The following is a 14,108-nucleotide window of genomic DNA, read 5'->3' as shown; positions in this document are numbered from 1 at the left end:
CAAAACAAACAGAAAAAAAAAAATTATATATATATTAATAGCAGTACAAATTGATATTAATTAGGAACATAGTAATATATAAATACAAAGAGTCAAAAAAAAAAAGTATTAATTAACCAAAAGTTTAAACCAAGTTACAGAAGTATGAAAATAATATACTAATAACCAAACAACCACAAACTAAACGAGGTCCAAACTTATCTTCATAATCAACAGCTCTCTTTAATCTGATGTTAACCACTCTTGTACAATAAACAAAAGCGGAGTACAAAATAACAGCCAATGCAGTAAAAAAGAACCCGATAGAAGCAACCATTGTAGTTTCAGTACCATAAGTTAACATAGTGGTGGAAATAGCACCAATAATTAAAGCAATACTTAACCAGGATAAAAATGTTCTTTCAGTAGCAAAATACACCTTTGGTTCAACACGAACTGGGACGCAAATGGTCTTACCTGGTGGTGCCTGAACTTGAGTGTCAAAAACAGTTCCTACAGGAACTTTACTGATTTGATCACCGTTAAGATAATGATCAAAATTTTTGTATATTATGTAAAACAATCTGGAAACTGGGTTGGAAGCCTGTCTGATTTTTTGTTTAATATACGAGGAATTTGGCGACTCTCCTTGCACCACGGAAACTCCGGTAGCTGATGGAGGAGTGTGATTAGCAATAGCACCGTACGTGCCACGCTCTTCTATATCCTGAACGTTACTCGTTGGTAAACCATCTGGACCAGTAGCACTTGGGCCGTAGTATGCATCATAATCATCTGGACTATAATCGTACGCATAATCACCATCATAATCATCATCATCATCGTCATCATCTCCACGATTAGTGCCACCTGGTCTTTTGATGTTGATAGACGAATTGATGGGTGGTTTTTTAATATCAACACCCATTTGTGGTAACCAATATGGGATACTATCCACTTTATCGCCCAACAAACTAGCACAACCGTGTAAAAACTTGGAAAATTTAGGAACTGGTTCAACCAAATGACTTCTGACTAAATCACGGACCCATTCTGGGGGTTCTTGGCCCATCTGTGTTTGTAACTTAACTTCCAAGACAGCATAAGGGAATCTTTCCACATCCTTGTCATCCAATTGTTTAAATGGCCAATCAATACCAATATCCATTCTTCTCCAATTACCCTTAGTTCTATCAAAGCCATCGAAATTATCTTCTCTGACCATAGTTAATTCTGTATCTAAAGATATACGAACTCTAGCATCCCCTGGCAATTGGAAAGCAGTTCTGTTGTAAAAACTTCTCATAACAGGTCTTAGTTTTTTTTTTAAAACAGTATATTGGATTTCAGTAGCCAAAGCTTCTAAACTTTCAATTTCTTGAGGGGATTTCTTACCTTCTTTGCGCATCTTGACAAATGCCTGTTCGACAGTGTAGTTACCCTTCATAAAATCATTGATATACTTTTCCTTTAGTGCGAATCTTGCCTTGACAGACTTCTCACCAGTCCAATCTTCACGATGTGTCTTTCTTTCCACAAAAATCGTATCGCTACCCATACCACCATACCATCTTAATCTATGAGCTTCAGCACCTTCGTCTTTTCTTAAACGACCATAGTATAGATCCATATCTTCGTTATCGTAATAGATGGAAGTGATGGCACTATCCTGGACCTCAAATTCTTTATTGGTATTGAAAACCAAAACAGGCAAATGCTTTAGGACAATCAATTTTAATTCCGTAATGTTATCTGGATGGATCCAGTATTTTGTGGTTTGTCTAACAAAATTTTGTTGTTTACCACCAGCAGAAGAATCACCAAGTACTGGATTACCTCTAGTTCTGACCAGATCATATAACTGAGAAATTTGAACAACCAAAGGATCATAGTTTTCTTTAAAAAATGGTTTGGAATCTAATCTAACTTGAAAGACGGGTTTTAAAACAAATTTAGTTTTCTTGTCATGTTTTTTGATAATTTTTTGGAAACCGATGTAATTTAATCTGGTAAACTTGGCCAAATCATGAACATCTGCAATAATGGAACTTAATTCTTGTTCTAAAATCTCAAAATCTAATTCACTACAAGGTGTGTTGGAATCCAAAGATTCAACAGCTAGATTAACATCTTGATTAGCTTGTTTAATTCTTCTCTTGACTTCTTGTTTTTTAACTTCACTGAACATCCAAACTTTATCTAATTCGACTTCTAAGTCTTCTAGAAAAGAGGTTTCTAAGGATTGACTCCATTCTCCATGGTTACTGTTTAAACATTCTTCCAATTCATTTTTCAAATCATCGTATGATATATAATAATAAGAGTATTCCCTAATTAAGGACCTCTTCAAATGTTCACCAAACTGGACCATTTTTGAGTTTTGGTTTTTTTATAGCCTTTGAGATTGAATTGTCTCTGTGGAACAGGCAGCAAGAAGAGGAGAAACAAGAATAGAAATGGAAGTAAGAGGAAAAAGAAAAGAAAAGGGAAAAGGAAAAGACAGCCAAAAAATAAAAAAAAAGGGAGAAAAGGAAAAAGAAAAAGAAAAAGAAAAGAAAAGAAAAGAAAAAAGAGAGACAAGAAGAAGATGGATGTTGTAAATAGTGCATATTTATATATATTTATATGGTATTTGAATTGTTATTGTAGTTGATATTTGCTAGTCATTCTTTTATTATAGTAGATGCAAGAACCACTCAGAAAGCCGTGTACAGAAAGAGAGGGAAAGCTATAATTATATGAGATGTGATAATAAATTTAATTATTTAATTGATAAGCACGTGCGGTAAACCATCATTTCAAATAGCAAAAACAAAAAAAATATTGCACATTATTTAAAAATTAGTTTCTTTTTTTTGTTTTTGTTATATGGTAATTTTTATTACCATTCTCACGCTATCTTTTACAACACGTTTGATCACGTGCTAACACACACCTTCTATCCACCCTTATACCATTTTGTATCGGAATGTAAGATGCTAATGAACTATCACGAATAACTATTACATTGTTAATCAAGTTCAATTAGAATCAACAATAAAACAAGTAAGTAAAAAAAAATAAAATCTGCAACAATTAAGAAAAGTATAAGGGGAAAGAATATCCTTCTGAAGATTATATATGGATTGATTTACAGTTTTAAATAATTTTTATTATTATCATATATCACTATTTATATAAAGACCGAAATAAAACGAAAAAAATTAATTGCTGTATCCGAACTAAACCCGTAGCTAGTTCACCTAGTTACCAGTTACGCTTAAATTAACTTCACACAACATGACTCCGTGGCCAAGCTGGTTAAGGCGTGCGACTGTTAATCGCAAGATCGAGAGTTCAATCCTCTCCGGGGTCGTAGCGTTATATTTAATATATTTTTACATTTTTTATTTTTTATTTTTGGAAAAGTGTGTATTATACCATACATAATCTAGTGAAAATGTAAATATCGGACGATTTTTAAATTGTAAAAAGAAAAAGTGAAAAAGTGAAAAAAAAAAAAAAAGAATTTTTTTTAACTTATATTTCCCTCTCATCATCATAAAACGAAAGAATATTACTATTAACGTTAACTGTGCCCTGTCTATTATTAGTCGCACTTTGTTTCATCAACTCCAAATCATACGGCGTTACACCATTAACAATAAACTTATTTAATGAAGTATAATATTCATTTCCATAATTATCTTCCACAACAAAACTTAGAGCTTTAACTAATGGTTTTAAGTTAATAAACCATTTGGGCAAGGCTATCTTCTGTTTCAAATCATTATATTTTTCTCCGTGTAAATCATATGCTAATGACCCAACTTTGATATATTTATAGTCATTATAGAGATGTTCATAGTCTCCACTATTTTCAACATAGGCATTCTTATTGAAAACATCTTTTGTCCTTATTGTTGTAGGTGTTATTATTTCTGCATACATCGTTATTAACTTAGGACATGAATTCATTAAAGCCAAATTATTGGTAAATCTACCATGCTGGTATAGCACATTGGTTAAATATATTGGCTGTTTGAATCTAATAGACCATTGACAATTTTTTTTTGATTCACACATCCAGTATGTGTCACTAGATAAACTCAATAACTCTATAGGCGTTATTCCATTACCCCAGATTCCCTTTACAATTACATCTTGGAAAGTTTTAGAACACAAATGATTTAAAATTTTTGTGCCTGTTAAATACGAGGCATAATTCACCTCGTTATCTTTGGTAATATCGTTGTTTGTATATGCAGTACTTTTTTTCAAGATTCTATAAACTAATCTTTCAACAAATATCTGTAACTCCTTGTTATCAAAAGTATTAGCAGTAGTACTAACTTCCCGTTGTTTAGAAAGAAGTTCATTTTTTAGGCTTTCATAATTTTGTTTAATATACGATATAAAAAATTGTTTATCAACAAACTGAAACTCTTTTAATAATATTTCCTTAACATAATTATTCAAATCATATTTCAACTCATCCGATAACTTAAGCTTGCTAGTTATGTTATTGGTGGTGCCATTTTGAAATATTTTTTGTAAATAAGTCGAAAATTCTGGTATCATCACTAAAGAGGCTGTAGTGTTACTATCATTACGAATAGCAGGTGTAAAGTTACTAATATTACCATTTTTAATGACAACAGGTATTTCTTTAGGTAGATATAACTTCAAATTATCAAAAAATCGATCTTCCCAAACCTTATATAAGGCTGAGTCATTGCGTATGATGCCGTTGGTATTTATACTATAATCTTTCCCATAAATATATTTTTGAAGTGTATTTTCCAAATTTTTAAACACATTTTTAAAATTACTGGTTTCATTGTATAATTCAGCAAATTGCTTTTGTAATTTACTAATCTCACCATGTGAATGTGAGTTATCGGCTAATGTGTCTGCATTAGGATGATGGTTCACAAAATCATAGAAAAATGTTTTTATAAAAAAAAATGAGAGTAGAAATAAAAGCGTCAATATTCTACCCCAACGTAATTTCAATTTAGTCCTTGGTTTATTATTACTATTATTATGATTATATGAATAAGAGTTATGTGCATTAGAAGAACTTTTAATATTTCTATCAATAAAAGTTGTTTCATTATTATCATAATCATATTTTTCATTTTCAAACTCATCTCCACTGGTATAATCTTCCTCAGTAAAACTCTGATTTGTTTCATCATCAATAAAACTTTCATTTGCTTCCTCATTGTAATCATCATCATCATCATCATCATCATCATCATCATCATCATCATATTCTTCATGTTTTTGATCCTCATCTAATGAGGGTATACTGTTTTCATCATTCCGGTTATTATTCTTGTCATTTGCCAAACTTTCTTTAAATTTTTGGTAATAGTAATTTTCATAGTCTACATAATGATCACCTATATTAGACGTGTGGGTAGTGTAATCATCCTGTTCATAGTCATCTGACAGAAGAACCCCTTTATGATTATGATCATTGCTAGATGGTTGTTTTTGGTCATTAACAAGTCTGTTTTGCAAAATGAATTCATAAGCTTCATTCACAGACTTATTATAAACAGCAGAACCTGAAGACATAATTGTTTTCTTATTACTGTTATATTTTTTCTCACCTATTGATAATAATATGGGTTTTGATTTATTACCATTGCTACTATTATTATTAACGGAAATTCCTTTATCTAAGTCTCCTGTATATTTTAAATCAGGAGTTGTAAGTATATTGGTATTCAAATTATTTTTTTTCATATTTCGTGACTTTTTTTTGTTTATAAAACTGGTATTATCACTAATAACATTGGTATTATTATTATTATGATTACTTTGATTCATTTTTTTTTTCTTTCTTTGAATGCTTTTTGTGCTTCTCTTTCAAATTTTGCTTAGTCTTTTTATTGTTTGTTGGCGGCTAAAAAAGAAAAAAAAAAAAAAATTAATAATAATAATAATAATAAGGTTATTTACTTGATGAAATATTCTGTTGTAAAATATATAATTTATTTATTTATTTATTTATTTATTTTATACGGGTAATTTTAATAAATGTGTTTTTTCTACAATTGGAAATAATAAATGAAAATAACAACTTTTAAAAATAAGTAGTTCCGGAATATCTCGGGAACGTGAAAACTATCTCGGTACAAAATGAAAAAAAAAAAAAAAAAAAAAATGAAAAAAGAAAAAAAAAATTTTTTTAAACGTTTTTATTACCAAACTCACAAGATTCTTTATTAATAAAGTAACTACACCATATTATTATTTGTATTTGTTCATATCTATAGCCAATTACCAAAAACAAACACATATACGTGCCTCATGCTTTCATCCACTTCCCGTTTAAAAACAACAAACAAGGCTATTACTACCCAAATACAACTTGTTAGAAACATTTCTAGAAGAAGAATAGCTTACCCTTTTTATAAATTCAAAAAATTGGGGAAAACACATGAGAAGCAACATGACACTAATTTAAAATACGCCATGAGACAGTTTTTGGGACCAAGGGACTACAAGGGCGAATATCCATTCAACAAGTATTTTGCTGTTCCAACTAATCATCAACCAAAATATGTTACTCCAGATTTAGAGAGAGGTTTATCCTTAAGAGATCCGATCACTGGCCAAATTCTTGAAGTTGGTGGTAGTGGATCTGGTAGAAATACTAATTTAGTTCCATCTTCTCAATCTTCCAGATTAAGCAATGAAGAAGATATTCAGGCCAGAATAAACAGACAGCAAACAAGCAACTCAGCTATTAGTAACAGAAGATTGCAACCATTTCCTGCTAATGAATTTTGCCAAACAAACTGCATAGTTGGTAATGAATTAAAAGAGCAAATTTATCAAGAAATTGAAGTTAATCATGTCTCTTCACAAACAGTTTCTCAAAAGTATGGTTTAAAAATCCCAAGAGTGGAAGCTATTGTTAAACTAATGAAAATTGAACATCACTGGGAATCTACCAAGAGTGTTATACCTGATTTACAAGCAATGTCCGAAACCATGTACAAAATGTTTCCATTATTTACACCAAAGCAAACTTCTGAAAATTTGAGTGAAATTCCTGTGCCTCCCAAGGCATTGACTTCTAGATTTATGGTTTTGGCTGAATCTCAACCATTTGGTCCTGTTGATGCCTCCAATGTTCTTGGCTTAGAACCTGCTGAAACTACCTTAGAGAAACTGGCAACCTTGGGAGAACACAGTGCTCATAATATTTCATCTGCTTCAGGATCCAAAAATACTAAAAAGCATAAAGTTGTTTATGGTGTAGTTAACAAGGGTGATAAAGCTATTTTAAAATTTGTCAACGCTAAAATTGGGGAAGTTGGTTACCGTTACGGTGCTGGTAATAGGGATAACAAGAAAGATAGGAAAATTGGATTTAATAAGCTAGGTCAAATGATTTATATTTGATTGCTGATTTTTATTGTTTGTAAAGATTTCTTTTTATTTGGAAGTTCTAATTTTCATTCCTCCTCTCTTGTAAATATATGGGCAAAAATTTGAAATATATAACTGATTATTTTCATCCTTTTTTCTTTTTTTTTCTTTTTTTTTTTAATGTATAGTTTTTCTTAATTTGATATGATAATGTTCAAAATTTTCAAAATTTTTTAAATCTAACCATTTTTTATTTAAAATATTTGTAGAACCAAACTCTTGAATATGTATTTAAGTACTTAAATAAACAAGCCTAGTTGGAGTATGATATATTTAGTTACATACAAACAAAAATAGATAAAAGTTGCAAAAAAATTAGGCAAGGAAGAAATAGAAAGGGAGAAAACTGGAATCAATTATCTAATGACTAAAACGAACCATTCATGATTAAAGATACTCATTGAAAAAGACAATAATTGTCGATATAAAGTTCGTTACTATAACTTAAAAAAAAAAAAAAAAAAAAAAAAAAATTGGACTAAATAATTTAGATTAATGGTGATATTTCTCTATCTATAAGTGAATCATTAATATTTAGCCCTATTAGGAAGATACTGAGAAATCATGTAGAATAATGTTGATGTGAAATATTTACCCATAAAAAAAAAAAAAAAAAAAAAAAAAAATTTGTTTTTTCAAAGTACTTATATAAAAATAACCATTTGAATTGTTAGTCTTCTATTTTCAACAATTCCAACCCTTTTAAAAAGTTATAAAGGAAAAACAATACTCTAATTAGTTTCTAATAACATATCCATTAAATACTACTATTAATAATAATAAATACTTTTTTATGACTGATTCACTGAACGATTCCGCCTTTAATGAATCTATTGAAAAGAGCTTTATGAATGAAACTGGACATGTCCAATTGTTCATATTGCCAAATACTAGAAGTACCAATAAAGAGAAAAATGAAAAGAAAGGCCTTGATGATTATATCAGGAATATAAAATTTGAGAATGATCCAGCTGCTATATTCAAATATTTTCAGGAATTGGAATTAAAAAGAAAATTTGTTATATTTGATGAAATTTTGCCTGTATATGTTGTACACTTGAAGAAAAACAATTGTATCTATCTTGAAAATCCTACTCTCTCGTTTCAAATAAACTCTACTAAATTATATTCGAGTAACGCTGAGTTAAAAGAAATTCGAAACATCAATGTCAACCAAAAAGATACTATTACCATATACAAAGTTTTAAATTTAAAAGATATTTTCCAACATTTTGTTTATAAAAATAACATGGTTATGAATAATGGTAGAAATAATAAAATATCTATTACTTTATCATATATAGAAAGAAGCCACAATGGTCATGATGATACTGCGGGCAACAGCGCATCAGAAACATACAATTCTGGTTTTATCACAAGTTTTGAACCGTTATCCCCATTTGTTAACATGGAGAATAGTGCAAATAATACCACAAACTCAACAGACACATTACTTGCCAAAAAAAATCACACCTTCAAAAATTTTCCCATATATTCTGTATTAAATTTTAGATTAAGGAATGTTTCACTGATGAGGTTAAAGAAAATTATATCTTCTCTAGACTTGCAGCCATCTAAAACGTTGGTATATTTAAGGGAAAAATATGGAGGTGGCGGAGATACTTCAAATTTATATTTGAAAATTATAGATATATCATATTTTCTAATTAACGATTCATTTTTACAGTTAGATCCTATGATAAATACGGATGACGATGTAAATTCTATTATTAATCCAAATGAGTCCATATTTTTGACGACAGATAAGTCATTTACAGTTAATTACGACTTGCCTTTCCAAACATCAAATCAAATTAAAATATCCATACGATATTTGGTGAATTATTGTGACACTGAGTATATTGAAATTGAAACTGTTTGGGAAACACAAGTTAATGTAAATAAATCTATTCTTTCGCCACTTGTCCCACAGAATTTGCCACAATCATCCAATAACTTTAGTTCTACTAATAACATAATTACTAATGATGTTGAAACATCTTTAAGTGGTGTAGACAATACCACTAGTAACGCTAACAAGGGTGGTACCTTGGTTAATACAGCAGGTAATACTTTGGCAGCTAGCAATACTACTACTACTAGTACTAGTACTACTACTACTACTACTACTACTACTACTACTACTAATAATAATAATAACAATAATAATAATGCAACTAATAATAAAAATTCAATCGTCAATTCACCCACTTTAAATGTCAATTCCAATGATAAGGCTATAAATTCATTAACCCAAATAGTCAACAGTATTTCGAAGAATAACAATAACAATGGTACCAACTCTACCAATTCTCTAACTCAATTTGGTTTAGTAAATAGTACACCAATGTTAAACGGGACAAAATCTTTTAAACCAATGATAAGTAATAATAGTAGTAGTAGTAACAACAGTCCGTACATTATTAGAAACGTAAATAATTGGGGAAATATATTGAGTAATCAAGGAAGCTCAATTCAAGTTAGAGCACATGGATTGTACAATAATGAAGCTGTTTATTGTAAGTTAGGACAAACATTTAAAATAAAGTTACAGATCCAAACTATTGATAACAATCTTAACAATAACAATAATAATAATAATAATTATGAAAACACTGGCATTATCGAAGATGTTGTTTTGTTAAATAATTCTAGCGGTACCACTACTAATGGTACCGGTAATAATAGTATGAATGCGAACAATAGAAACAGAAGTAATAGCACCCCAAATAGACGTAATTACGGTGGTAACAATGCTAGTAAAACTAAGCTTAAAAACATTAGTAATGATACCAATAAAAATTTATGTGGGATCGTAGTATACCAAACTTTAAATATTCCAGGAAATACATGCAATATGAATAACGGTGCTAGTGACTATTTATCTGTTTTTAATACAAATAATAGTACGGTTGCTAATACGCGTGTTACATCAGGTATTAATACACCAAACGCACCATTTTCCTTATCTTCATCTGAATTAAATTCGACTTATTCAGGGACACAGCAACAACAACCATCGTTAAGTGCAATGTATTGGAGTTGGAAGAAAAGATTGGCACAGTTGCCCTACCAAAATGGTGTTATACTATTGAACAATGATTATAAGATCCCGATGGAAGATTTAGAAAACAAAACAATTGAATTTGATTTGGAATTAATTGGATTACAAAGAGGTTATTATCCTAGTTTGAATGGGTTAAAATTAGTTGATTTAAGCAGCGGAGAGGTGATTGAATTTGGATCCAAACTTGCAGTAATGGTGGAATAAGTATTTTTTTTACTAGAATTAGTTTTAAATAGAGAAAGAAAATGTATATATATTTGTATTCTTTATATCATAGCATTATTTTATATATTAATAAGTCGTACTTTGATTTGATATGCTGAGAGAGAAAAAGGGCCAAATAGTTCCCAATAGGACTTATTATTGTTACCCGGCTTTGTTTACGTTTTAAAATAAAATAAAATAAAATTTCGATTTATTTAAAAGTTTCAAACATTTTGGAAATTTATATTTTTTTTTTTGAGTGAGTGCTGTGATTCTTTTTATATAACCAAAAATAAAGGAGATTAATCCTTTTAACCCAATTATAATTTAAAAATAAGTAAACAAAAAAAAGAAAAACCTTCTTTCATCGTTCTCTGTTAATTGTAGTTTTATACTATAAATTTATTCATTCTCAATAAAAGTAAAAAATAAATTAATAACAATGGCTGACAAATTCCCAGATTTAGATAGCAGTAGCGGCGTTGTTGCTGAAAATGAGTTTAACGAAACTGATTTTTTAAAGAGAGAGGCTGAAGTTTTGGGTGATGAATTTAAAACAGATCAAGATAAAGACATCTTAACTAGCAATATTAGTAATGTAGATGCTGCTACTTTGGAAAATCAACAAGAAAACACGAACAACGATGTACAAAACAATGCCTCTTCTAACCATGATGATGATGATGATGATGATTTTGGTGATTTTGATCAAAACACTAGCACCACTGCTACTGATACTGATACCAATACTCATGAACCTTCACAGGCACTAGAACAATGGAAGGAAGTCCGCGACGCTGAAATTAAACAAAAAGATGAAACGGATAAACAGGCCAAAGATAACTTAATTAAAGAGGCTACTGCTGATATCGATCAATTTTATGAAGACTATTCAAAGAAGAAACAAGTTAAGTTAGACGAGACAGCTAAAGAAGCTGAAGAATTTAGCAAGCAAAAAGAACAGTTTTTCACCCAAAAAGATACAACTACTTGGGACAGAGTTTTACAATTGATAAACACTGATGATGCAGATGTCATTGGTGGTAGAGATAGATCCAAGTTTAAGGAAATTTTGTTAAAGTTAAAGGGGAACGAAAAGGCACCTGGTGCTAGTGGATATTAAAAATGATTATATTATATATTATTTTATTTTATTTTTTTTTTTTTTTTTTATTACATATAAACATTAGTAAACAATAAAATAATCAAATTTTTAATAAGCTTTTTATTATTCTTAATAGAGTTGCCACAATAATTGTTTTTGTTATTGGTTTTATTGAAATATATGTTAATGACAACTCTTGTCAGGTTTTTTAAGAACGAGTTGTTAATCTCAAATTTTTTAATACCATTTAACAAATAAAATATTAAATTTAATAATAGAAACTTTTGGTATTTTTTTAATTGAGAAAATTTTCTTGACATTAAAGTATGGAAAACATTTTTTAAGACACACCATTGTACACTCGTTATCAAAAAATCAATTCCATACCTATCACTCTTGGTGTTAGTATGTGTATCAGTTGTAGGCTTTGTGGATATACTAGTGTTGAAAATTTGAGTCATTGATGGTACCTGTTTATCTTTATTCTTTTTTTGTTGCTGCATAACATTTATCTTTTTGGGTTTCCAAAGTTTGATTAGTATTTTCTCCTTCCATAACTTGATATAAAGTATCTGAAATAGATATAAGAAAACAACATCTATTAGAACTCCAAATTTATCATCAACATTACTCATAAACCTTTTTAAAAAAAACCCTAGTTTGTTTTTCGGAACCAATAGGTCATTATAGTTGATTATTATTAAATAATTTCCAAGTAAATATTTCCACCAATTATCATTAGTATTGACAGAAGCAAATTTACGACTAATGTTGTTATTAATATCATTTACCGTACGATAAAAGATATCCCAAAGCGTGTCATTCACGATGTATGAGCCTAAATAATTCAATATACTGTCTATTAATTTAGCTGAGGAATTAATATTAGTAGTTGATACATTGGATTTCGATAGATTTTTGAATAAGAAAATAAAAAGTAAATTACTTTTCACCCTAGGATTAATTTTTTTCAAAAAATATTTCGTAATTAATGGGTATGCAACAATTAATAAAGTGTAATTTAAAACTAAATATTTCATTAGATTTTTACTATTAGTATTTTGATTTCGAAACGTTTTAACTTTTACAAAAGTAGTAAGTCCAATTATACTAATAATTTTTTTTAATAATTTAAAATTTTTAAAAGATAGATCTGATTTTAACAACTGGTTAAAAATGAGCCTAGTATAATTTTTGGGCATGGCAGATCTATTATTATTATTATCTGTCATTGTAGGTTTGTTTGTAATATTGTGAGATGAATTTACTTGAACACCAACTTTAGTTTTTCACATATTTAAATATGTTTAAGTTTTATTTCAGGTGAGTTTTACTAAAACGACAAAAAAGAGAATTGTTATTAAAAAATAACTAAATTTATCTTAATTTTTGCAATGTATATAAAAATATTTTACAATCTTTCAAACAAAAAAAAAAAAAAAGAAAAAAATATATATATATATATATATATGTGAATAATCATGGATAAAAAACGCGCCTTAATCACTTATCTTTATTCTGATAAAAAGTTTAGGCGTTTGATCAATACAAATAAACAATTCATATGACAGAAATATAAGAAACAAATCATAGAGCAACGATAACTAAAAAGAAAAAGGGGAAAATGAAGCAAGCAAAATATGATAACGAGAGGGTATTAAAAAAAGTGAAAGTTGATCTCGTTGGAAACAACAACAACAATAACGGCACAAATCTTAAGTTATTTACCGAGAGCCAGTTTAAAAAGAGATTTCCAGACGGTTATGAGATTAAAACATGGAGTTACCCAGACGATGAACTATTAAAACTAATACAAGATATAATGGAAGTTAATGTGGATGATGCCATAGAGCAAGTTTTTAATAAATATCACACGGAATGTGAAAAAGTATTCGTATCAAAAAACAATGAGAGATATTATGACGAAAAAGTAGTTGAAGATGAAATACTTGTTATCAAAAATATGAAAAGAAAATTATTATTTAAGATAATTGAGAAAATCATATTGAAATTATCCAATGTTAAGATACCCAGTAGAGTAAAATCCCAATTTTTTGATTTGGAATATCTATTAGCCAAACAGGAATATATAAAACAAGAATATGCAAATATTTTGGAAAATACAGAACATTTGGAGGAGAAATGGGAAAATATAGTAACAAGGAATACTGATGGTGGTGATACTGTAACTGAGGAGTTGAAGAATGATAAAAACAATGGTTCTTTGGGCTTCGACACTTTTATCCAATTTAACAGGGACAAGTTAGAGTATAATTTAGATATATCTCTTGATTAGATTATTTCATATGCTAAATGGGTAAT

General features: G+C 29.2%; 7 protein-coding genes and 1 non-coding gene across 8 annotated transcripts; 5 read left to right on the top strand and 3 right to left on the bottom strand.

The window, feature by feature from the left end:
• Positions 1 to 124: 124 nt before the first annotated feature.
• Positions 125 to 2,350, bottom strand: VTC4 (Vtc4p; the record flags this gene model as incomplete). The annotated part of the gene is made up of 1 exon (XM_046079527.1): positions 125 to 2,350. One exon carries the CDS (start codon positions 2,348 to 2,350, stop codon positions 125 to 127), a length of 2,226 nt encoding a protein of 741 aa, XP_045932999.1.
• Positions 2,351 to 3,260: 910 nt separating this feature from the next.
• Positions 3,261 to 3,334, top strand: SCDLUD_004488. Its single transcript has one exon. It is a non-coding gene; the product is annotated as a tRNA-Asn (tRNA).
• A 164-nt stretch (positions 3,335 to 3,498) lies between these two features.
• Positions 3,499 to 5,799, bottom strand: MPS3 (Mps3p; the record flags this gene model as incomplete). The annotated part of the gene is made up of 1 exon (XM_046079526.1): positions 3,499 to 5,799. The coding sequence occupies one exon, from the start codon at positions 5,797 to 5,799 to the stop codon at positions 3,499 to 3,501; it is 2,301 nt and encodes a 766-aa protein (XP_045932998.1).
• A 483-nt stretch (positions 5,800 to 6,282) lies between these two features.
• MRPS35 (mitochondrial 37S ribosomal protein mS45) lies at positions 6,283 to 7,383 on the top strand (the record flags this gene model as incomplete). The annotated part of the gene is made up of 1 exon (XM_046079525.1): positions 6,283 to 7,383. The coding sequence occupies one exon, from the start codon at positions 6,283 to 6,285 to the stop codon at positions 7,381 to 7,383; it is 1,101 nt and encodes a 366-aa protein (XP_045932997.1).
• An 820-nt stretch (positions 7,384 to 8,203) lies between these two features.
• TRS65 (Trs65p) lies at positions 8,204 to 10,681 on the top strand (the record flags this gene model as incomplete). Its single annotated transcript, XM_046079524.1, has 1 exon — positions 8,204 to 10,681. The coding sequence occupies one exon, from the start codon at positions 8,204 to 8,206 to the stop codon at positions 10,679 to 10,681; it is 2,478 nt and encodes an 825-aa protein (XP_045932996.1).
• A 442-nt stretch (positions 10,682 to 11,123) lies between these two features.
• Positions 11,124 to 11,804, top strand: CLC1 (clathrin light chain CLC1; the record flags this gene model as incomplete). The annotated part of the gene is made up of 1 exon (XM_046079523.1): positions 11,124 to 11,804. The coding sequence occupies one exon, from the start codon at positions 11,124 to 11,126 to the stop codon at positions 11,802 to 11,804; it is 681 nt and encodes a 226-aa protein (XP_045932995.1).
• Positions 11,805 to 11,854: 50 nt separating this feature from the next.
• SCDLUD_004483 (uncharacterized protein) lies at positions 11,855 to 13,018 on the bottom strand (the record flags this gene model as incomplete). Its single annotated transcript, XM_046076783.1, has 1 exon — positions 11,855 to 13,018. The coding sequence occupies one exon, from the start codon at positions 13,016 to 13,018 to the stop codon at positions 11,855 to 11,857; it is 1,164 nt and encodes a 387-aa protein (XP_045932994.1).
• Positions 13,019 to 13,410: 392 nt separating this feature from the next.
• Positions 13,411 to 14,082, top strand: OKP1 (Okp1p; the record flags this gene model as incomplete). Its single annotated transcript, XM_046079522.1, has 1 exon — positions 13,411 to 14,082. The coding sequence occupies one exon, from the start codon at positions 13,411 to 13,413 to the stop codon at positions 14,080 to 14,082; it is 672 nt and encodes a 223-aa protein (XP_045932993.1).
• Between the last annotated feature and the right edge of the window lie 26 nt (positions 14,083 to 14,108).

The sequence above is a fragment of the Saccharomycodes ludwigii genome, chromosome VI (assembly GCF_020623625.1).
Source record: "Saccharomycodes ludwigii strain NBRC 1722 chromosome VI, whole genome shotgun sequence".
In the NCBI taxonomy this organism is placed as follows: Eukaryota; Fungi; Ascomycota; class Saccharomycetes; order Saccharomycodales; family Saccharomycodaceae; genus Saccharomycodes; species Saccharomycodes ludwigii.
The sequence above is the reverse complement of the archived record's forward strand: the minus strand, read 5'-3'. Positions and strand labels throughout refer to the sequence as shown.